The 25,351-nt window shown below is 48.6% G+C and overlaps 1 protein-coding gene across 3 annotated transcripts in view; it reads right to left on the bottom strand.

The window, feature by feature from the left end:
* The window catches only part of FLNB (filamin B), a 71,820-nt gene extending 48,256 nt beyond the window's left edge, over window positions 1-23,564 (bottom strand). For 2 of the 3 annotated variants that reach the window (XM_027701112.1, XM_027701114.1), the window contains exon 1: window positions 23,075-23,564. In XM_027701112.1, the coding sequence (XP_027556913.1) occupies window positions 23,075-23,423 (349 nt within the window). In that variant the 5' untranslated portion in view covers window positions 23,424-23,564. The remainder of the gene's footprint in view (window positions 1-23,074) is intronic. The other variant, XM_027701113.1, reaches the window with a different exon arrangement.
* Window positions 23,565-25,351: the final 1,787 nt, after the last annotated feature.

Genomic DNA, 25,351 nt, shown 5'->3' with positions numbered 1-25,351 from the left:
TACTTTTCTACATCAGTTCGGCCTTGTGAACTGACCACTACAGTTTTGCAAATAGTTGTGCTAATTACTTTGGCTTTAATGAGTCACAGACTGGATGCCCTCCCTCCCTTTGAGCTTGTAGTTGCTACTCAGGTTGTATTACACTTGTAATAGCTCCAGTTTTTCCACGTTTTCACCTAAACCAGAACTCTTCGGCAATGTTTCAGGATGCCCTCAGCCTGACGGTTCCTTTCATTCACAGCAGCATGTTATAGCACAGCATTTTTCTGTTCTTTCCTCCATTTCAGTGAAAATTGTTATAGAAATCCCTTATTAGTCAACAGAAGTTACAAGTGACCTGGAAGCTTTTGTCTGTTCTCCAGCTCCTGGAGCAGATGCTGGAGTAAAGACAACTACAGCTGTATAAACTCCCTCTCATGCCACCAGAATAATTTACAGGGCTATTTCAAGAGTCCTAGCTAGAAAAGCAAAAGTGTTCAGCAGTGAGATTGCATCCTCCAGTTCAAATCCAGAGTGCTAACAGGCAGAGTCCTCCCAGTGCCCAACACCCACTGGGCATGTCTTATCTGCTCCTCTTCAGGTACAGAGATCACAGCAGCAACCCAGTACCAACTTATCAATACAAAAAGATCTACTGACTTTCAAAACAAGTGATTATACAGAATAGTGACCAAGAACATTAAGCACCAGCATGTTCCCTTTAACCCAATGCTCAGGCAAAGCAGTTAATATTTACATGGTTTCACAACAGAGCGGTATGTCCTGAACAGATAATACTGTAACTTCAGACCTTGCATGGTGATCGGACTTACTGGATAGTTAGCGTCTGGTTTCTATTCCAATTGTAGTTGTAGTCGAAACTGATGTTAAAAAAATCCAATAATCTTACAGGACTATGATAAGTGTCTGCCACTTGCCTGCTCACTGCTAATTGTACATCCAGTCCGAAATACACAATAGATAGCTACGAGGTGATTAAGCTCTGCTGAGTTTTAATTACAGGTTCCAAGGTAAAAGTCTACATCACGTAAGCAGTGTGTCTCCTAGTGATAACTAAAGAGTCCCTGCTGTCACCCATTTCCATCCCCTTTCCAGCTGAGCTGCAAACTGCTCAGTGGCAGGAAGATGCTCCCTTACACCAGACTGTTGGAGCAAGGCCCCACTGCCCACCCGCTCCCTGTGCCTGCAGCCCCTCCATCCCACCCCCTGGCACACTGTGTTGCTGGAGCATAACACTGGCCATCACATCCCTGTGCCAGAAACACCTCCAAGCTTTGGTTTCAGATTTATATTGACATCAGCATTTTTACTAGAGGGACACAGAGATAATTTAGTATGCTACAAGCAAACATTTCAGAAAGCTATCTAGCATTTCTAGGGAGGAAAGCCAGCAGGACAGAACCACCTTGAGCACAATGCTACACACACACACACACATACAACTCAAGATAAAGAATGGCTCCTTTCAACCACCTGAAAGGACGTTGTAGCCAGGTGAGGGTTGGTCTCTTCTCCCAGGCAACTATCAGTAAGACAAACAGGGCGTGGTCTTAAGCTCTGCCAGGGGAGGTTTAGGTTAGATACTAGGAAGAAATTTTTTACAGAGAGGGTAATCAGGCATTGGAATGGGCTGCCCAGATAAGTGGTGGATTCTTCATCCCTGGAGGTTTTTAAGATGAGACTGGATGTGGCACTTAGTGCCATAGTCTACTAATTGCAGTGGTAGTGGATCAAGGGTTGGACTTGATGATCTCAGAGGTCTTTTCTAACCGGCTGATTCTATGATTCTATATTTATAGCACATAAATAATGTCTATATGTGGATACACTGTGGTTACTGCAGCAACCAGCTGCATGCTCAGAGCTTCCTCCACCACCCATAGGCACAGCTGGGCTGTGGTCCTTGACCTGGGAAAAAGCAGCCTGTACAGAAAACAGCTTCACATTGACAGCAAGAATATCACATCTCATCAGCCTCTTCCAGAGAGGCCGGGCACAGAGCTGCTGCCCTGATGACAGGAAAAGGTCACCGCAGGAATGGGATGGCTCTTCCTCTCTGGGGCTGATGCCATTGCCACGACTGCACTTTGTTAGCAAGCTCTCACAGCCTCCCGGCTTCCTGACAGGCATAGGGATCTCATGACGTAATTTTTTCCAAGCCTGCTTTTAAGAGGGCTTGTCTGCTTTCATTGGGGGTGGGGAGGAGGGAGGGAGAAGAACTCATAGGCAGGACAGGAGACCTTATCAGCACCCAGCAGAGCTGCCCACATGCCCTTCCTGCAGGCACCCCGCTCTCAGCTATGGGGGACCTCACCAGCAGCTCAACACTGGAGCACAATCTCTATCACTATATAAAAGGACCTTCCACACTCAAGAGAAGACTAAAGTTCAGCTCAAAGCAGGCTTGGCTTCCAAGCACTGCTGTAAATCTCAACTCCACCTGAGCATTCAGCCTCCCTAGAAAAGCTTCCACGTTAGTGCTGCCTTTTTCATTAACTGACTAAAAATATTCAGTGCATTCTCCTTGAGGTCTCTTGGGCTTTTAGATGTAAGTGACATCCAGGAAGACACACATCAGTTCACAGGTCCTGCACAGGGAGCACAGAGCTGGCCCTGAGAACACTCTTAGTACAACCAAATTTGCAGGCATCCCTCACCAGCTCTGAGTGCACATTGCTAGTGCAATACTGCCAAGGTGGAAAAAAATGTTTCCAATGACACTTAAGACCAACAATCATTACTGCAGGCATTGCTGTGTACCCCAGCTCAGCTGGCTTTCCACTGAATTCCCCCCTATTTCCTGGTTTACTTCAAGACACTTTCTGGCCATTCCAGGCTGGAAAATGGATTACATAAAAAGCAGACTTGCACCACTGCTTTCCTACTGGGAAAATTACTTTTAAGCATACTTATTTCTCGTACAATCAATACTTTACAGAGCCTTCAAAGCCATGTTTCTCAATTGCTCCTCTGAAGCTCGTACTAAATTTACAACATAGAGATGCACACTTGTGGTCAGCATTTCAGATCCACAGGGCAGCAGCCTGGCCCCTTTACAATTCACCTCTACCACTCGAAGCTGCATTTGGCTTTCAGCTTCATTGAGTTAGGTGGATGGGAACAAATTGCCTGCTTTCTGCTGAAACGGAGAGTGTGTTTACTCTGAGTTTCTGCAGATTAAAGGAGCCCTCTCCACGCAGGTCCCACCTTCCCCGGGCTCGGAGGAACTGAGCTGTGACACCTCATCCGCCAAGATAATTTAATGGGGCTGAACCTACTCTTTACAGCATCATTGTAGACAGATTCAATATAACCTTTTTTGGAGAAAGCGTGGTCATCTGCATAATTTGCTTTATTCACGTCACAGTGCTTATGTTAACATCTGCAAGATGCACTTACAGGCGTGCCAGAGCACACTGTTCCCCTGTTCCCGGTAGGAGATGTGTGCTTTGGAGATCAAAGTCCCTGCACAGCTGGCTCATACATGATGACAGCCACTGGACTTCTGCTTTCTAAAAACACCTTTTTATTGGAAGCCCAGGCATGAAGCAGGAACCCATGCCACAGGATGTCTTGCCTGCCTCAGATCAGCAACTGGGAGGACTTTGGCTCAACCAGAAACTTTAGAGGTGCCATCTAGAAGAGTGAGTGGGTAAAAGGTTTGGAGAGGTTTTTTTGTGCTGTTGTTGTTTTTTTTTTTTTTTCTTTTGGTTTGTTGTTTTTTTTTCCATTAGAACTAAGAAATTTGGTGGTGTTACATGCAAGTCCTCCTGACCCTCTGCTGTGGACTCTGAGATTTTGAATGCTGTAAGGTGACCACTTTCAGACAGTCTGCAAGTCCTCATGGCTAGACATGCTGTCCTGAACCAGCAAGAAGCAGAAAAAGCAGAAACGCTCAAGTTTGGATTTAACACAAACCTTCATTCCCACTTACACTGTTCAACGTGCATTTTAGCTTCAACTCTCCAACTGCAACTTGCTTTCCTCCTCTAAAAGTACCCGATGGCAATCCAAGGTCAACAAAATAGCAGCAGTCATCACACCAGACACAGCCCCCGTTCAGCTGCAGGCAGGCAGGAGCCTCTGCAGGGAAGGGCTGCTGTCAGCCCACTGCCGAGGTCCTGCTGTCGGGATACATCTCGACATGCTGACTGCTGGGGAAAACCTGCCAGCCAAATTTAAGCTGTTCTGCAGAATCAACACCAGCATTGAACAAGAGAGCACTCATTTAAAAAAAAAAAAAAAAAAAAAAAAAAAAAAAGAAAAGCCTATATATAGCCTACAACATTAAGTTTTATGTAGAAGTATCCTGCTTCCTAGTCAGCTATTAGGATTTAAGTGGCTGCCTGGTAGGGTGAAGAGGAAAACAGACTGAACCAGAGCTCATTTTCTTCCCCCATCACACCTCTAAGTCTAGATTGTAATTCTTACCCTTTTATTATCCTATTAATTAAGTGGCAACCAGCCCAAAAAATGGATTATGGCAATTCCATAGGCCAGCAGTACATACCACCAGTCTCAAGTCTTCAAAAGGAACCAAGTTTCAACTGCTCAAACTGATTTATAATTGTTGCTCTATACTAAATATTAATACGATATGTTACACTTGGACTGTTAAAATCACACTCCTCAAAGCACAAAGATGTTAAAGTGCCATGGCTTCAGCCAGCAGCATGGCTAGTCTGAGCCAGCAATGTGACCACTTTGAGACAAATGTGTGTCATTTTCATGGCTTGAGCCACAAAAAACTTCCCAACCCAACCTACCAAGCGGAAAACCGCCAGTGCTGGGTCCTCTGCATTAGTGCTTGCAGCTGCCCCAGGAGCAAGTGCCAGAACTGAAACCTGGCATTGGTTTGAGGCTTGCACATTTGTTTACTCCAGTAGAGATCCCTAAACTCTACCTGGAGCACACGGCTCTTGAATTATAGGACCTTCATTAGGCCTATAATTCTACAATTCAAAAAAAAAAAAATAAACCAAACCAAAACCAGTGTTACAAACAGGTTTGTGACTAGTATTTTTTGCTCATGTGCAAGTCTGCTCTGTGTTCAGATTAAGCACTACCCAAACTACAGCAATGTTCCTTAAACTCTGCCCCACAGCAGAGCTGCAAGTCATTCTCTGTTGGACAATTAGTGGAAACAAGATAAGCTACTGAAGCAGACAGCTTCCTTACTAAGTCGAGCTAGTCATACAGACTGTGGAAGTCTTGCAAAACAAATGAAGGACTGAAAGAGCAACTTTTGAGTAGTGAATTTTATTTTATTTAAATAGTTTCTTGGCTGAGGCTGGAGGCAACACAGTCTGTTCGCTGTCTCAAAGTCATCTCAGAAGCTTTCCTGTTGATTTTCACATGTGGAGATTAAACCACAACCAGTACTGATCTTTTCATCCAGCTCCTCTAAAAAGAGGTCATCCTCTTCAATTTTTATGTCTTCCCTACTTTAATTTTTGTTCCATGGGGAGAACCCAAGATGCATGGTCCTTAATACAAAACAAAGGAATAGTATTACCAGCAGCCCTTATCCTTATTTTCAGACATGGAAGGAACTTTGTATAGCACACAAAGTTCATCTCAATTATGGATCATTTATGTAGACACTGCAAGAATTTCAACCCTTGGTGTCTAAGTCTTGAGCATTTCCCTACCTCTAATTATTCTCACCTTACATATAGTTATACATACAGTTAAACAACTATAGCAGTTGGGGGAATTAAAAATTAAAGACTCATTAGGGCTTAATCTTCCGGAACAAAGAAAACTCCGCATTGAACAGAGCTCTTCAGAAGCCTGGCTCCTGCATGCCAAACAGAAGTACGCAGATGAGAGGGAGCTGAGCAAGCTGCCTAAAGAAATTCTTTGCTGAAGCATACAGTATGTGTTCACAGGCTTACTGTGCCTGCTAAAGACATTAGTGACATCCTCTGTAGGGATAATATGTCTTTAAATCAATTACAGGGGTTCCTCTGTGCTTTGAGAACATACTGCAACCATTTCCTCCAGTGACCCTTAAGCCCAGGTCCACCTCAGCTCCCCAGGGTTCAGCCCATCGCTTGTTGCCCAGCCACATGCAGCCCTCACCCCCCAGAAGCACAGCTGTGCCTCCTGCTCAGAGCTGGCACTGGGCTGGTGGAACTTGGGCTGGTTCCGTGGGTTCCTGGCTGTAACCTGCCAGCCTCTAACAGCCACATGCTCCAGCCCCATGGCACCTCTGCTTCTCAGCAGCGTGTGCAGCTGGTGCTATGACCCCTAGGAGAGCTGGTCCTCAGCATCCAGCTTACCTGTGATTACCTGAATACCTGTGGGCTTTCAGCTCACCTGCTCCCAGCTCAGCTCCTGCCCCGTGCCAAGGTGCAGCCAGGACTCAGCTTCACTGACGAGCCTCAGGGACTCTGTCACCTGAGGAAGTGTATCTTCAAGAAGCCTAAGTGATACACCATGTACACTTAGAGACCCACTAAGCTTTTTACAAGGTAGGTTTTCCAGAGGAGGAATGACTTTTCACTGGAGGGCTGTAAGAATAGTAACAGAGTGATGATCTGGGCACAGACAGAAGGATGGAAAAAAAATTTGGGTTTTTATTTTTTTACAAGGAGATGGAAACCATTTTCCTCTATGCTTACCAGGGTGTCTGGTTATTTAAAAAAAAAAAAAAAAAGACGTTTTTGTGAGAAACATTTAAGGATTTGAAACATTAAACATTACAATTCAGAGGTTTTTAAACTACTAAAATAGTTTTTAACTGGATTTGAAACCATTTATGTTAGAGAACTTCAGGCCACTGTTGCATCTATCACCCTGTACTGTATACTGGTGCATGTTGGGCCTCTGGAAAGGATCTCATGAGGTGGAACTGAAAACTGAAAAAATAAGTTCCAATCCAGTCCTTCCAGTGTAGGTTTCACAAGAAAAAAAAATAATACAGACTTTTAATATAGTAAAGAATAAAAATAATTAAACAGTGGAGCCCACAGAAGCGAAACACAGATTAAAATAGCTCTGCCCAACTTCGTAATAGGTACGCAGAGACCACTCATGTCTCATATCCAGAAGAGAAAGGCATAACACGAAGCAAGTTTAAGCCAGCAATGTAACAGCAACAGAAACCAACCCAGCTTCTCCAAGAGAAACTCAAATCACCCAAGGGGGTAGGAAAGAGAAGTCAAGAATTTCAAAGTTAGGAATTGTTAGGGTGGGTGGGGAAAAAAGTCAAACTGCGGGTGGCTGATGATCAAATTCCTTAATACTTTCAATCTGAACACACCTAAGGTTTCTGCTGCCATAAGAGACACATACCAAGTTACAATATGAGAAGGTAAATGCGTTACTCTCATGTTCAGGAAGAGCTGCAGGCAGGTGTTAGTGCATGTCCAACCTTTGCCATGAGTGGTCCTAGGGAGCATCTCCCCTGTGAGCACCAGGAGGGCTCCGCACTGCCTGCGTGCTGCTGGGACGGGATTAGCAGTGAGCAAGGATGCAACAGAGAAGAATAAAAGCTGCCATTCACACTGGCTATTTCAGACTCAGTTGCTCCCTGCCAAGCAGGTCCCCACTCACAGATGCAGGACCGCAGCACAGATACCCAGCCGAGCTGGCACACAGGAATGCTGTGCTAATTATCTGAGATTCTTATTTGGGGGAAGGTGGGGGCAGGGGGAAGAGGGAGCCTGAATGTTCAGCCTTTGTACAGCAGCAAGTTGCCATGAGTGCTGCTTTGTCCACAGCCAGCCAGTCCCTCGCCAGCTTGGCGGGGCAGCCTGCCAGCACACCACCGCCACACTGACCCCAAAACCCGGCTCGGCTCGTGAACCAGCACGGCCGAGCGCCGGCAGCCGTGGGGCAGGAGGCATCGCCAGGAACCCCCGCGCCCCACCTGCAGCTCCTGCCCAGCACACGGCTGGCGGCACAGGGCGCTCCGGGCCTGCCTCGGCACGACGCCGGCCATGGCATCATTGCCAAAACCACCGACAATGGGCCCCGCGAGCACAGTCCCTGCACCCAGCAAAGCGCATTCCCCGCTGCTGAGCTCATCCCAACGCCCCTCGGTGCTGCTGCCGGCCCCAGGAGCGGCTGAGACACCGCGGCTCCCACTTGCCTACGCCGGGGGCGGGCGGTGGAAGTGCCCTGCACCGGCACTGAACCAGCAGTCGATGTTCAATCCCCTCGATGGCAAAGATCCGCATTTCCAGTGAGGAATGAGTGGCAGCTGTGTGGCAGGACAGCAGCCCCTTCATGCTTTGCTGTGCCAAGAGAGTCCGAGCCCGCTCCCCAGGGACTCAGGGTGATGCAGAAGCCCGCCATCCTCCGGGACAGCATGGCTGGCATGATGCCAAGACCCACCGCATCAACCTCTTGGACAAGTGGATTGGGAAAGGCCCCAGACAGCACCAGGCACAGTGGGATGGGGTTGTAAGAAGGGCTGCAGGATAGCACTCACACAGACACACACCCAACACGGCCCCAGGGTCAGAGCCTGGAGAAGGGAAGTTCCAGAAAGCAGTGAGGACAAGGTGACACAAGGCACTCAAGTGCCGATTAATCATCCAGGAATGGGTCAGGAGGAAAGTCCCTGCAGTGGGGCTCAAACATGCCAGAGAGTGGATTTCTGTTAAATGATGGAGGGATGGGGAAGAAAAGGGATACTCCTGCTTTTGCCACACTCTGCTGAGAAACACTTGGCTCAGCTTTTGAAAACAAGTGACTGGACACAAACTACACGTTCCTCCTCAAGGCATGAGACAGGAGTGAAAGGAGAATGATCCTCCACAAGGTCTGTGCTCCCCATGGGTCAGTACATTTGCTGCCATGACACAGGAAGGCTTCACCTTCCCATCAGAGTGGGCAGCTACACTTTAGTCGGCAACACCACTGGCCAATTCACAGGAAACGAGTTTCACTTTAAATAAGACATTAAAATTTTAGTCAAATGCAGAATTGTCTAAGCCTCACATGAAATACTTGTCTAGGAGTCTGACCAACTCAAGGTTGTTATTTCATTAAGGCATGCAAACAAAAAAAGTACCTCCTCATAACACATCATGTGCTTACATAACTAGAAAGCCAACTCTCGATCAGCAAGGCTGAACTGATAAAAACAACTGTAGAGTCAGAATTTGACAAGTGACACAACAAAGCAACGAATTGTCTCTGAAGTGTGAGAATGCTGTAACCATCTCAGCAGGATTAAGGTAATCCTAAATCTCACAGGTTACTTCAGGTCTCACCAAGGTCAAAAACCTGTCTAATTCTTGCAAAGGCCTCCCAGGGGCTGGCAGAGGCATTAGGTGACAAGTCATTAGCGCTTTGCTGTATCTCACATTACTGAAGGAAGGTTACCAAGCTTCAGTGCAGAGGACAAAGGGAAGGTCCACCCTCAGCCACCAGAGTGCATTGGAGATGAAAAAGTTGCAAGAGATACAGCTGGGGGAAAAAAAAAAGATGCCTCTGCGAGACCAAAGAAACAACGAATAATCCAGAGGTTTCCAGACAGCAGAGTGACCCCTGTGTTGCTAACAGTGTGTTTACTCACACTGGGATTAGGTCAAGATAGTTATATGAAACAGCATGTAAAATCCTGCTCAGATAAATGAGCCCATTCAGATAGGGCTGTCTAACATCTTCTGTGCAACAGACACCAGGCACAAAAGCTGCAATGGATGGACTTTCTGAAGCCAAAACCAACACATTAGAAATTATCAGAAGTGATTACTGTTTGGGGAAATCCTTGGCCGCAACAGACACTAAGATTCAGTTTTTCCATTTGAAACCAGAATTGCGGTAGTGACTGTGATTCACTGTGCACGGGGCTGTTCAAAGGAAATCCCCATTCATGCAGCTCAACCCATCTCCACACTGCAGCACCAAAGCACAGGACTGGAGCACACTTTGTGGTCTGGGGTTGGTAACACATCAGAAAGCACCCTGCCAATTACTTTAGCTATGCAAAAGATTTGTGGTTTGTCTCAGTTTTGATAGTCTCTGATTCTGAGCACCTAACAGCACTGCTCTATGCAGGCTTGTTCTGAAGCATATAAACCCAGGTACAATGTTACAGGTGCTCTGAAGCCCTCTGCAGCTTAATGACAGTTACTCCAGAACATATCAGCAGGTCAGCTATCTCAGTCCAACCACTTCCCTGAGAAGCAACAGGAAAAGTAATTAAATGCTAACCTGCTGCGCTGGGTTTGGCTGGGCTAGAGTTAATTTTCTTCACAGTAGCTGGTATGGGGATGTGTTTTGGATTTGTGCTGAAAACCGTGTTGATAACACAGGGATGTTTTCGTTACTGCTGATCAGCACTTACACAGAGTCAAGGCATTTTCTGCCTCTCACCCCAACAGCAAGTTGGCTGGGGGTGCACAAGAAGTTGGGAGGGGAGAGCAGACCCCCACTAACACCAGAGATATCCCATACCATATGGAGTCACGCTCAGCACAAAGCCAGAAGAAGGAAGGGGCGGATGTTTGGAGTGATGTTGCCTGTCTTCCCCAGTAACCATTACATGTGATGGAGCCTGGCTTTCCTGGGGATGGCTGAACACCTGCCTGCCCATGGGAAGTGAATGAATGCCTTGTTTTGCTTTGCTTATTAAACTGTCTTCATCTCAACCCACGAGTTTTCTCACTTCTACTCTTCCAATTCTCTCTCCCATCCCACTGGAGGGGTGTGAGTGGCGGCACGGGGCCGAGCTGCTGGCTGGGTTTAAACCACGACAAGCTGCCATACCCCCACTGCAGATAGGAACAGCCGCTTTGGAGACACCCCTCCAACATCTGAGCCATTTCACCAGTTCATTTTGACATTCAGACATAGCACACCCTCCTAACACAAACATACAGCACCAGAAGCAGCCCTGCACTCACTAACACCAGCCATCATCCTGCCTTCGAGCTCCAGTCACTGCCACAGCATTGCAATGTGAGGGCCCATCAGGAGGGGGTGACACATCTGTACATCCAGGCTGCTTTCTGCAGCCACACATCAAGTGAGGATGCTCAGGACACAGTCACTACAAACACATGCATGGGCCAGGAAAGCACTGCTGCTTTTCTCTGACCACTATGAAGATGTCTTAATGTTTCTGTGTGTAAGCCAGATAGATTTAACCCTTCGTGAGCTTTCACATACAGACACCTATTCTTCCCTCCACAGGAAACCATGACCATCCCTGGGCAAGAAGGAAGAAAGTAATTTTCTTCCTAGAATGTAAAATCTTAAATAAAAAAATATTCAGTGTTGTGCAGCCGCTTCTTGAAGGAGGAAGCTTTCCCCTCTTTCTGGGGAAACAGTGAAGTTGTTTGAACACATTTTTGTATACTTATGCAAACCAGCAGAAAACACACTTCCATCTGCAGATCACACAGGGCTGGCCCCTGCACGGTGGCGATTTCAGCCCTGTGTGTTTAACATCCCACACACGACAGCCCTGTGTTTATACAGTTTCAGCTACAAGCCGTTAACATAAGGAATAGACGCTTGGCTTGAGGCCCAGGTAATTCATCCAACGGTGGCAGCCACTATCAGACAGACCTCTTTTGAGAGGAGCTTTCATGAGCGGGAGAGTGGTGGTGAATCTGCAGAGGCACAGTCTGCACGGGTGGTCTCTAAGCACCTTAAAGAGGACCATATGGGATTAATGGTACAGCTTGAGCACACATTAGCCCCAGCTGTGCAATGCGAGTTCATGAGACCATGTACCCCCTCCTCCCACTCAGTCACTGCACAGCAAAGCTTTGCTTCCAATGTGGGGGTTTTGCATCACCCTGAGTAGTCCAGCAGACCCCCCCGTCTCACCCCAGCTGCCATGGGCTGGCTGGTCCCAGCCCCCAGAGCTACCCTCCTGCCCTGCAGGTCCTGTGCCATGCAAGGGCTCTGCTCAGTGGCTATCCTTGCTCTCTCCCCCCCCACAGGTTGCTCTTAGCAAGAGGCAGAAGCAGCTCTGCTCATTTGACACCATCAGCCTAATCCAACTTTGTTGGGAGCTGCTCAGCCGTAACAGGCTCTGGATGCTAACAACATTTCCAAACTAGCCAGCACTCAGAGGGATACCACCTTTCCTCTCCAGAGGCTGGACTTCAAATCTTCCAACTAAAGGCTTCACACGAGTCTTTCCAAACTTCACAAGCTTGCAGCTCTCCCTAGTCTTCAGGGACAGCACTCCACCACACATATGCTGACCAAGCAGGGTGCAGGCAATTACCCAAATCCTCACCAGCTGCAAGATCTCATTTTTAATCTGCAGTCTCACATTGTTCAAATTTGCAAGCCTATTGTATTTCACATTTTTAACACAGCACACAAAAATAAAGCACTCGCTCTAGGGGCAATTTTTCTAGAGTTGGAATAGTTGCAGCAACATCACAAGCTACACTGTTCTGCCTGATCTCCCAGACCTCTTCCAGTTGCCTACCAGGCTTGATACAGCATTAGGCCACCTCATTTGTTAGCAATTCCTCCATTCTGCAGTGAAAAAATGTTTAGTAGCATGCTATTACCTATACCCAGACAGAACAAGAGCACCACAGGTGTTTATCTTGCTCCTAGATGAAGACTGGGCTGCTTCTTTCATCTTCTACATTTGAGCTTGAATATTCTTGCTGTCCAGGTACTGCTTCAGGAGCCTGAGTTACTTTTCTTACAGGTAGAGTAAGAAATATTGTGCAGATTCTTAAAGCCTATGTTTAAGTAATAAAGCTGGTTAATTAAAATATTTGAGCTTCCTCTACCTTAGGCAGTGCTTTCAACCAATAGCTGCAGCACTTTGTGTGAAGCAGTTCATTTTTTCTCTTTGCAATTAAAACTTGTCAAAGGGACATAGGTTTTCTTATTTATCTATATCAGAAGAAGTATTTCTTCACTCTTAAACACTGAACTCGGAGCTAGGCTACAAAACCACAGCAAAATTTGAAGTGGATTTGTTGAAGTAGGGGTTTATGCCACTAACTTCAGGGGGCTTCCCTAGTTGAGTCAAATGTTGTTCAGCAGAGCTTTCCACCCAGGACACGCCAAACATTTCCACTGTTTTCAGGGCCTGAATTAGCAGCTCCTCACTGAAGTCTGCTGCTCATGGTGCTTTCACAGCAGAGCAAAACACCTCCATGAGATGACCCTCACAGAGCAGCTCCAAACTGCTTCCTTCCAGAAATCAGGACAAAGGGATATACTCAGGTGAGGATCCTGACAGCAAAGTGGTTAATTCTCTGGGACAAGGGCATTGCAATACCCTTGTCCAGGAGTCCCACATGCTCCTATCCCTATAACTGCAGATGTCTGCAAGTCATTAGCACGCTCAGCAATGCTGACTGAGCAGCCACGGATCATCCGGTGTGACAGCACCAAGGGCAGTGCTGAGCCGCCCCCCTGTACAGTGGCTGTGAGCTGAATGCAATCAGGGCTTCTTCACTCGTGGTTTTGGGGGGAGCCTGAACCACTGGAAAACTATCTCAGGCTCTTCTAACTTTTTTGGATGCACAAAAGACAACTGGCTACCTGGGAGCTACACCTGCTTCTGCTTGGCTCTGGGGAGCCCCAGGGTACACTGCAGCTCAGGGCCACGGGGATCTGCAGGCATTCCTGAGTAGCCTGATTTCATGGCCTCTCAAGTGGACATCTCACTTGGTCTTTGGTGACTTGATGGAGCTGGCAATCCTTGCTCTTGCTCAGCACTCAGGTGAGGCCAGGGAAGTACTATTATTATAGGAGCTGGTTTATCAACATGCAGCCAAGCTTTGCCAGCCAGGGTCTTCTCCAACAGCAGCTGCACTGGGTGGTCACAAGTCACCCTCCTCCCTTTGGCCACCCATGTTTGATGCAGCTGCTCAGTTGTCTAGCACATATGCCACATCCTCTGTTAAGAGCAACAAACTCACTTCAGCCAGCACAAGGATAGCACAGGGCTACATGATCACAAAGCATTGAGAGCATTAAGATGGCACAACTATAGAGAATCCCATGGTCCCAGTTTAAAAGCCTACATGTCCTGACTTATGACAGCCGCAATGTCCAGCACTGCTGAGCCTGGGCTGTGGCACTGGAAGTCACTGCCCTTTCAAGTATCACCACAAATTCTCCTGGCAGTCACCAGCCTAGTGTTTCTACTTCTTCATAGCATTTTTACCACATGCCTAAAAGAGTTACCAAAAGAAATAATCCCCAGAGACTACTAAAGCTGTTTCTATTTGACTTTTAATTAGATCATTGATCTTGCTCCAGCGGTTACATGAGCTATCGGATATTTGCATGCAGCCACACTGTTAATCAGCAGCCGGAACAAAGCTGAAACAACACGATTAGCATCCTCAGTCTTCCCACAGCCTGTATGTTAAGTCTGCTCAGACACCAATTCTTCCCCCACAAGGGAATTTGATAACAAGCCATGTCTGAGCAAGCGACAACTGCTCAGAGAGCCACCGCAACTGGAGTGACACCAGCAAACAGTAGCTCTGCAGGAGCACCCAGGTGCTGGAGCAGGCTCAGAGGTGTCTGGGCTTCAGATTATTTGGGAGACTGACAAGCAGAATTACTTACAGTCTTGCAGAAAAAAGGAAACCCTGCAGAAATTCACTTCTAGCTGTGATGGTGAGGTAACACTTGATATCTTGCACCATCAAAACGACAGTTAGACACCAATTTTGTTCAGCAAGCCAGCATTTCCTGTTCTGTAGCAAGGATCAAAAGCAGACAGATCAATCCAAGATTTGTGTCTCGCACTATGACAGATACAAGGTGTATTTGTAATACTGCCAGTTCCCAGCAAGGAAGATGCAGAGACAATTGCAGGATCCTGCACACACCCCTCAGCTCAGGCTCTTCACTTCTGCAGTCCAAGACCAGGGCAGCCTGCTCCTACCACTCACCTTATAACAAGGGGAGGATCTGCAAAAAGGTGAAGTTCACCTCCAAGATGTACCTGTCAGTGTTTTAGCACCAAGACCTAAACTAGTTCCAAGACCTGGCTTGCCAGTATTTGCCTATGGAAAGTCCACTAAAACTGCTGCACCTACTACTGCAAGATTGTTGTGAGAAAAGGGAATGCAAAACAGTTAATTACACCAATTAAAGAAGCATAGATAGAACATGTTAGTATCTAGCCAAGGGGAACAGTATTTCCTCTTCTGTGTTTGAATAACCTTCAGATGCACATATCATGAGTGTTTGCTCAGCACAGCTCTGTATGCCCTGCCTTCTGCTGCAGGGCTCCAGAGCAGATTTTCAAAGCTGTGTACACAACATAGCTCACCAGTTGCCACCTACAGCTGATTTTGGGCCCACCAACCACAAGAGTGCCCTTTCATATAGGCTCAGAAATACAGACACATACATTGTCTCCTCACAAGAGCAACCACAGACTAATCAAAAGCAGTAGGCAGCCACAAGCATACAGGGTAGCCCAAAATTGCCGTGAGCTGCAAGCCATGGAGGAGAGCAGCCACCAGCATCCTACTCCCAGGTCAGGCTCAGGCAGCCCCCAGGTCCAGATGCACTCACAGCACCCATGCAAAGCACAGGAGTTGGCATTTCAGAGCAGCTTTTAACAGCTCAGCCCAGAGCTCATTGCACAGGTTTCAGCACAGAGAGTTGAAACCCCAGATTTCGGCAGAAAAAGCGGATGGAAGCACACTGGCCACGGGCTAGCAGGAAGGGTGGCTCCAGTGCTTTCAGCTGCTGCTCTGCAGCAGAGCAGCTGTGCAGAGGGATGTGGTCAGTGTCACAAGTGCCTGCACCCCACCCAGGCAAGCAGGAGGCAGCAAGAGCCACCCCAGCAGCATGGGGAGAGCAGGGGGCAGCTGACAGCCTCTGCCTGGCTGCTCAGCACAGCACCCACACCATGCCAGCACCACCCGCAGCAATGCGTGTGGGTGACACTGGGACGTGCTGCTGAGACAGCCCTTGCCCAATTTGTCCTTCTCAGCAGGCAGCCTGGGTGTCAGCATGGCAGCCTGTGCCCACCTCGCCCCCAGAGGACCCATCGTTTGGGAGCTGTGCTGCCACGCAGCCTGGCCAGCTCATGCTGGAGTAATTCAATGCACTGACAAATAAATGCGTCATGATTTATGGCATGGCCTGAAGCAAAGGAGAAGGAGCCACAGCCCATGATGTCATTGCAGCCCACAGTGATTTTTGTGCTGTTACTGGGTAACATTGGCAGGAGAGTTCATGCAACCTGCTGCTGCTGTTAGATGAAAACAGTTTGTTCCTTTGCAAGAAAGGCCCCAGTCTGGATGATCAAAGCTCTGCCACTACCAACTTACCAGCCTGATCAGTAAAACTTGTTATATTTCAGTGACCCAGAGAAATTAACTCTGAAGCTAACTGCTGAATTTATGCTTTAAAGTTAGAGACTGCCTTCTGTATTTACTGATTACTTTCCATTAGATTAGTTGTCTACTTCTACGGGTTGTAAGGAAGGAGGACCATCAGCTCTCTGACTCAGGGGAAGCATCTCACCAGCAACCAGACAGTGCAGCTGTATGTGTGGCCACTCTTTTCAGACAGTTTAAAGAGACATGGCTTCTTTCAAGGGCAGTATCAGCAGGAGGTCCAAGCAACCCCAACCCATCACACCAGGGGAGACAGGATTCAGCTGCTCCACCCTTTGCCCACCCTCAGGCAGCCCAGGGCAGTGTCTGCTGGGTTACTCAGCACAAGGGAGGATGTGTCAGGCAACCCTTGCTTCCCCAGGAACTTGAGCAAAGCTTTGGCTGCTGTTTGAAGTGGCCTAGCTTGTTCTCACTAACACAAAAAATCCGGTTTATTCTTGCAGTGGTTGTATTACCGTTGCCATGTACCACCACAGTAGGAACTAGACATTGCATACATCTCACTACAGATGTTAGACTCCAACTGCTTACAGCAGAATGGTGCTTACACAAGGAATTGCAATCCATTAGCTGAAGCCGAAGCTCACCACAGCAGATCCAATCTTCACTATGATGTATCAGATACTATGTAGGCACCTTCAAAACTCAAAGTTAGTTGCAGGAGGGATGGAAAGCCAAGCTAACAGGTTAGCGACCACATCAGTCCAGAGAACCATCTGGTTAAGATACAACATACACTTACTGCAAAGCTTTTGAGTACAGGACTAGGATTTATCTCCTAATGATGACCTTGAAGAAAGTCCTCCCTATTAGATTACAGAGCACTGGTTCCTCCTCAGGAGGAACACAAACAGGCAGATTGCAAGCTACAAAAACTTTTGTCTTGTGGGGAAAAAAATCAGCACCAAGTCCCCAGAAGCAAGGCCTAGGGGAAAAACCTCATTAGAGCTTCATTGCATTAATCCAAATCAATAGGCAGAGCTCGCTTAGCCCATTGCACAGAACCTCAAATCTCAGCTGACAACTCTGAACCTGAGGTCAAGTTCCTAGGAAAAGCAAGGGTAGCTCCACTCACCCCACCCGGTGGGTGGTTTCAAGAGGGTGGGTGAGTATCCACCTCTACCACGCACACATACTCCTACATCAAGAAAAGATACAGAAGCAGCACAAGTTTCACAGATACAGTATTTTCATGAAAACTGCTACGCTTATTTCCCCTAACACTACCACTATTAACATTAATTCAACCTGCAACAAAACAAAGCAGCGCCATTGAAGGCTGTAGCAGACTGCTCAGATCTCCTTACAAGGTGGGCAGTGTCTTCCCCTAGCCTTTTCTACATATATTTTTTTTGGATTCTTCCCCTAACAGTTAACATTCAGCTACACAGCATTTCCTTCCTCCATAAAAGATACACTTGGTCTGATATCTGATTCCGTTTTTCTTGACACGTCCAAGCAGACTGCAGCTACCAGTCCTCACATACTTCCACCCACAGGCACCTACAGGTTTCTCTACAGAAAGCCTGGCTACCTCACCAACAGCCAGAGTCAGGCTTAATGCTCTGTAAGCAAGAGCTACTGTGACAGGCTCCTCAGGCACACTGTACCAAGCCCTAATAGAGCCAAACCCCAGGTCACTGAGCTCTGCATCTCTTTTACTGCAATGACTTATAGGTCAGGTGCCACATTCATGAGCTGAGTATCATGCCAGGCAGTAAAGGAACACAGATCCAACTGATGCTGGTGGCTGGGACCTGGTGTCACAGTACAGCAGAGGTTTGTTCACACCAGCATTGCCTGCAACACACTCTCACTCTGGTGAGCTTGCTAAGCATGCATTAGTGGTCTAAACTCGGCAAACCCTTGTTCAGGGCCCAAACTAGCTGCACATCAAAGTCTGTTTCTGAGGGGCAGAAAGAAAACAGAATTCCTCTGCAGCCTGGGGGATTCAGAGACCATTGTTTTACTTCCCATTGCTTGGAGCAGACACAGAACAATGCTGGCAACATAGCAGCATGGCCACACACAGGGCTAACCACCTTCTTAGATTCCAGTTGCAGGCTAGAAAAGAGTTATCGTAACCCATTTAGATTTAAACATCCCCGTGTAAGTCAATACAGGACATGGCATTAGAATATGGAGCAGTTAAGACTTCAGTCCTTCTTGAATAGCTGGCATAGCTTTCAGTGCCTTAAATAAAAAGCTGTTTAGCACATTAGTCTAACTGGTCCCAAGTAATTTTACTGAAGTTTGATCACTTTACAAGTTTCCGCTCATATGTAAAAGAATGCAAGAACAGTCTGTGTAAGCTACCTTAAAGTTTCCTGTAACTTGGAACTAATACTTCAGGCAAAGGCACTTTTTCATTAGACCAGCAGTCTAACTGAAACAGAAGGTCCTGAGGAGACCAAGCACCCTCTAAAGCTGAAGCCCCCTCCAGTCTCCAGCAGTGATGTCCACTGCCGGTCTTGTCAAAATTTTTGACTCTCGTCAAAAATTATTTTCAAGGGGAAAGATTAAGTGTCACATTTCCAAGAAGCACAAATCTGCTTCCAAGATACACTGGATATTTTCCAGAAAACAGCCCCCAGGGAAGTCACAGATAAGTGGCAGACAAAATGCAAGTGTATTTTGACTACCTCCTTATGATGTGTTAATAGAACACGGAGTGAGACAGAAGGGCCCCTAAATGTACACAGGCTGAAAACACTTTTTTTTTTTTTTTTCAGTTTTCAAGGACCTAGCTCTAGGTATTACAGGACAACACATTCACCAAGTTTTAGGAGACACTAGTTTTCCTCTAGAAATGTAAAGTTCGTTTTGTCATCCTTTAGTGTATCAACAATCTAGGAAAGAAAGTTGGTTTTCAATCATTTTCCTAAAATGAGATTTCCATAAGGTACTCACTCACAGGTCAAGATACTTTCACCTTTAGTGCACGCTGGAGGTCTGCACTATAGACCACAGTGAGTGCATCAAGTACTTGGTCATTAACCAAAACCCCACCCCACACACAGGTTAGGCTTGGTCAGAGACAGCCCTTCCAGAAATACCCCTGCAGCTGAGACATGCCAAGACCACCAAAGTATCCATGAGGCAAGTACCAACAGACCATGATTATAACCCCATCGTCTCCTCATCCATCGCCTTTCTGGCATAGCTCAACTCCCTGCAGGCACTGCCGTGGCACTCAGGACTACCACAAAGACAAGCCTGAAAACAAACCACACAGCGATAGCCAAGGCCAGTACCAGATCCTAGTGCCAAGGCAGCAGACCTGCCACTGCCCATCCACTTATTTGCATCACCACTTGACATCCTGCTGTTGCAAGGCAAGCCAGATCAGCTCACTTACCTGGTGAATGTGCAATCTAGCAGAGAAACCACATTTTTCAGTTTGATCAGTCTGACTCTGGCAGTCCAAGACTGCAGTTTTATCGAACAAGCCAGCTTGGCACCCATCCCACCTCTACCAGTGACATGAGGCTGCTGGGCAAGCAGTAGCCAAGAGAACACTGTCAACAGGCACTGAGCAGCATCAGAGTACACACCTAGGACGTGCTGGCTGCAAGCTTGTGGGTAACTTGGCAGGTCACAGCCCAAAACCTCTTGCTAGGCTTCAGACACCCAACTCCTCTGTTTCTAAGCTAAATCAGTTGACTCCTACTGCCAGTTATCAGGATTTCTAGGGACAAGCTCAGTGCCAAATAAGCTTCACCCCCCTCCCTTCTCTGCTAAGCAATCTGTAGAGTTGATCAGCCCCTTCAGCCAAGAGCAAAGCCCTTGTGCTCCACATTCCTGGCATCCTACTCTCAGTGCCTGTCATGCCACATGCCACTCAGCACCCAGGAATCTGCAATTATCTCAGTCTAGCAGACAAGGAAAAAAGCTAGACTTAACACTTGTTAGCACTTCGGCAGCACAGCAGCCACCTCATGTTGAGCAGAAGGTTCCATGAAGTCACCTGCCCCCAGAGCAACTTTTTCAGAGCGATCAGTCCCGTCCTTGCTGGATGGCACAAAGCACACATGTGCTTCATGGCCTTTTTTACAGTAGATCACACATGCAGTCAAACTTGCACTGAAGGAACTTCATGCCTAGAAGAAAAGCTTCCTGAAACTACCAAAAGACTCTGAGCAGACACTAAACAAGGAGTAACAAGAGCAGGAGAGGTTGGGCTGCTAATGTGCATCCAGAAAGGGTTGTGGTCAAACTGTAAATTAAACCGAGTTCTCTGTGTATAAGCAGACTTATTTTAAATGGACAAACATTGAATGCCAAAAGCTTGCTACTGAAAGGGTTTAGTGTGGTTGTAGTATAGCAGCAGTAGCTGAGCCATAATACATGGGTTCCAAAATGTTCCTGGAAGTTAAATAATAACTGGAACAGGCACTGCATCCACTTAGCAGAGGTCTGATGGCATCATTAATGCCAGAAATCCAGCAGGCGCAGCTGTCAGGTTTTCCCAGTTGATATGGCCCAGAGCTAGCCCTAAACACCCCAGGCCCTAAAGACCAACGTGGTCATAAAAGTTCTCCACCTGAAGCCTTTATGGTTTCTTTTTTTCACTTTAGCTCCAGGACCTGCAACGGTCCTGGTTTTGTTCAGCAATACAAAAGAGACTAAACAGTAGAAACAAAAAGAAAGCTCTAAGTTCTTCAGAACCTGCAGGGAGAATCACAGCAGGAACAGGTAGTGATCCCAGCAGATGCTGTGCCTGCAGGAAAGATGCTGAGAGCTTCAGCCCTCCAAGCCAGTGGAGCACTGCAAGGCTCACTTGGAACATCATTTTGGAAAGGACATTCAGGATGTTTTTTCAGGACTGGCTCAGTTTATCCAGGACTGCACAGTAGAGCTCCTGTGCTACCTCCTGGCTCCAGAACGGATAGCAGAGCATGGATAGGGCTGTATATCCCTTCATGCAGAGGCTGGGACATGGCAAAGGCGCTACTAGTCATAGTCATTCCATTCTGCCAAAGTTTCAAGTTTCCTCAAGGATTTGTTTAGGGTTTTTTTTTTTTTTTTAATAGCCAACACAATGCAAGTAAGCTGCAAAACAATTAGATGCGTCTTAAATGATTACAGCTACCCTGCAGCGCAGTCTAATCCTGTAAGGGAGCTGTGCTGCTGCAGCAGTGTTTCTAGAAAGGAAGTCACTGGAAGCCAGACCTGGCTGGACTAACCTTGATCTCCCAAACCCGCAGCCGTCGGGAAGTCCCACAGACAAATAGGAAGGCAGTTGGAGCAGCAACATTCTTCTAGAGTAAACAATAAATAAGAGAGGAGCGCTGGCCTAGTGTTTGTGTCGTGGCTGTAAGGAGCCAGTCCAGCAGCTGCCACAGAAAGGTGAGCTCCGATGTTAGCAAAAGCTCAGCCCAGGAGTCAGCAGCTGCAACTCGAACCCCACCGTGTGAGAAGGGAATTCATCTCTAAGTAAATAATTAGCACCAGCTCCATTCCCAGCTGCAAGTACGTTCACTGTTCTGCCCTGGGAGGAAAATCAGCCACTCGGGACGCAAACAGTACTCACTTCTACTTGTCCAAAGCTGCTTTTACACATTAGTAGAGTACCCAGCTACTCCACCTAGCCACGGGTTCCCAGAGAGGGGTAGGTCTCCCCCAAACTGCAGAAGTTTCTATTTTCTTGCTATTGTTGCTGAATCCTTTGAAGGGAAACAGCTTTCACCTTGGCCAAGAGTTTTAGACAACTGAGCAGAGCTGCACTCACCCAAATTCAGCTGTGCAATTCATCGAGGCCAGAGTCATCAGGAGGCAGTAGTTAGAGTTATCTGGCAAAGAGCTAGAAAAGGCAGTCACATTCCTTCCCAGAGATCTCTCAGGCATTCAAATTACTGCTTTACAGACTACGTTGTGGCCGCACCTGAGCTATTCCCAAAACGGTCACCGCGTGCATTCCTGAGGGATCTGAAATCTGACGTGCATGCCAGCAGCTTTCGTTTCCTGTGCAAGCCACCAGTTATCTACCACTATGGCACAGACGGGCAAATCTCATGCCAGCCAGGGTGGCGGTACCTCAGAGCACCCATTGCCTGGGGTCAGCAGGGTTCCTTGTACATTTTCTATCCTAACCTACCGCAGCAGAAAGATTGAGGAGAAAGTGCAATCCTGTTCAAAAGCTGCAACTGTGCTTAGGCAAGCATCAATGCTAATCTGAACACTGGCATCATCTACTGGGCTGTGGTGAGCAAGAAAAGTCTCCTCACTCTCCTGTACTACCTACGGCAGCAGCTATATACGCACAGCTGTGAGAGTCTGGCTCCAGCACTCTGCAAGAGCCCAGGTACGCCCGGCTAAGGCAGGCATCGCCCCAGTCCCGTCTCCTGCCGGGCTGCTGGAGGGGTCAGTGCCTGGGGAAACTGGCTGCACAAGGAGAGAACGTGCTCTAGCACTGGCTTTCTTCAGGAAAGACCAGAAAGCAAAGCCTCACCTATGAAGTAGTGACCAAGAGAGACGCTGAGGAGCACAGGAGCGCATTGCCAGCTCCGGCAGCCGGGCTGTGCAGCCCCATGGCACACACAGCACTGCCAGCCCCGACAGCCGGGCTGTGGGGCAGCCTCATGGCAAACACAGCTCTTTAAGGACAGAAGCTGCAGCAATCCCTCAGTTTCCGAGCCCGCGGCCCCCACCGCCCTGAGCCCATCACGGCTACCCAGGCAAAGGTCCGGCGCAGGAATAAAACACAATAAAATGAGAAAACAACAAAAGTCGCCCGCCGGAGACGCACTCACCGATGGAGACCAGCTTGATGCTCTCCCGCTCCAGGAACTCGAGGGCCACCGAGACGTTCTCCAGCTGCATCTGGCGGAAGGTGGGCCGCTGGTGGTACTTGCGGTACATGCGCTTCTGGCTGAGCACCTCCAGCAGCGCGATCAGCCGCAGCCCGTCGCTCAGGTCATGCTGCAGGTTCCCGATGCGCTTGTTGACGCAGCGCAGGTGCTCGTTGCACCAGCGGGTGAAGGTGTTCTGCTGGATCCGCTTCCACGGCGCGTCCTCCGCCAGGTCCTTCTCGGTGGCCGGCATCTCGCCGTCGGGATCGGCCGCTCTGCGCCCGCCCTGGCCCCGCGCCTGCGTGCTCATGGCCGGCCCCGCTCCGCCTCCTCGGCCCGCTGCGCTCCGCCCGCGCCCCGCCCGGCCGCGCCCGCCCGCCTGCGGGAAGGGAGGGAAAGAAGTGAAGGAGTGAGGGAGTGCGGCGCTCCGCGGCCGCCCCGCTGCTGGATGCTGCGACCGCTCCTCCTGCTGCCGCTGCCGCCGCCCCCGCTGCCCCGGCCCGCCCGCTCCGCGCTGCACTGCCGCTCTGCGCGGCCCCGCGCCGCCGCCCGGCTTTATCCGCCCGGAGCGGCACGCCCTCGGCCGCATCAGCCTCCCGCGCCCCGCCGCACCGGGCAGGGCTGGGCTGTGGGCTGGGTTGGAAGAGCCTTTGGCGGAACAGGGCCCCCGCTGCGCCGACCCGCACCTGGCCGAGGCGCCGGGCGGGGTCGGGGCGTGGCCCCGGGGCACCGTTGCACGCCCGGCACCGCGGCGCGGGCGGGAGCGCGACCCCCTGGCACCGGGGCACGAGCGGGAGCGCAGCTGGCCCGGCGCTAGTGCCCGGCAGGGGTACAGCCCCCTCGCCCCACAGACACAACCAAACCCCTCAGTGGGAACACGAGCGCAACCCCCGACCCACCCGCGCACCCCCACCACAGCCTCTCTCGGGCAGGTCAGGCCGCTGGCCAGGTGACGACCGGGGGTAGAGGCAGCCGTGGGTGGGTGACCCAGGGCCGGGGTCGGCAGACCCCGGGCTCTGGGCTGGGGGGATTTTCCGTTCTGCACAGTCCGGGCGGGGAGAGGCCGAGGGTGCTCTCACGAGATGCGGTTCTGCGAAAGAGCAACCGCTGTGCCGACACACACGATTCTATGGGCCATTTGAAGAAAATAAAAACTTCTAAAAGCAGTCAATTAAGGCTTGAATTCTTGGGGGTTCTCCCCCACTTTTGTGACTGATTTCCTGGCGCGCCACTCCCTGCTGACCTACAAGACTGTGACTGCCGCTGACTCATTTGATGACAGCAGAGTCAACAGAACTACTCCAACTGCCGTTGCTACATGCTGGGTTTGTACAGGCCGCCGGGACATCTCATGACATTTACTGGGGCAGTGAAAGCTGTGGTGAGGTGTCCCTCCGTGTCCCTGCCCCGAGGGAAGCCTGTGCCCACCCGCTCACCCTCTCCTTGGGGTCCAATCCTGCACACACTTACAGTCTTGGCTTTGCTACCAGGAGCTGCTCCCCGAATTCAAGCGACGGGTGTATCTATTTACATCAAGGCTGCCACACTGAAAAGTGCAGGATTCTGTCAGAGAAAACAAATCCAATAAGACACAGTCAATAAAGTCTAATTTAATTATATTACTATAGCCACTCTCAGTTAAAATTGGAATACAGATTTCTCATTATTTTCTTTCGAGGGTTTTATTCTAATGCATCCCCTAAAGTGTGACACTGTGGTTTCTCTCCAGTGATCTAACAGGTCCTTCCCCCAGACTAAGTTATATTAGTTTCATTTGTTGACAATAAAATAAGAAAGAAGAAAATATGAAGGTGAGGTAAAGTGAGAGTTATGCCTAAACTTCCATTGTTCCCCAACCAGCATTGCCTCCTATTTTAAAACTATCAAAGATATTGGAGATCAGATTTATTACACTGAAATATCGAGGTGCATCTCATGTCATAGCAGCCACTGCCCTTTCCTCAAATTACTGAGCCAAGCAGCAGGAAGGATTCAAATAAAAACTGACTTTAACTGAGGGATTGTTTTTACAGAGCAAAACCAGGGCCAGGGCATAGAGATGCTGCAGCCAGGGCAGGCTGTGCCTCTATGAGCAGCTCTCTGCTGTCAGCACAGGTGGTCCAGCCCAGGGGAAAGCAGCCTGGAAAAATGGAGCTGAGTCTTTTCTCAAGGGTTTTTCTCCCATCATCCTATACTTCATCTTTAATAGGTGCTAATTGCTTATTGACTTTGGCCTGG

This window comes from Neopelma chrysocephalum, unplaced genomic scaffold, assembly GCF_003984885.1.
Source record: "Neopelma chrysocephalum unplaced genomic scaffold, ASM398488v2 Primary Assembly neopelma1_147, whole genome shotgun sequence".
NCBI lineage: Eukaryota > Metazoa > Chordata > Aves > Passeriformes > Pipridae > Neopelma > Neopelma chrysocephalum.
Note: the sequence above shows the minus strand (reverse complement) of the source record. Positions and strands in the feature narration are given on the sequence as shown.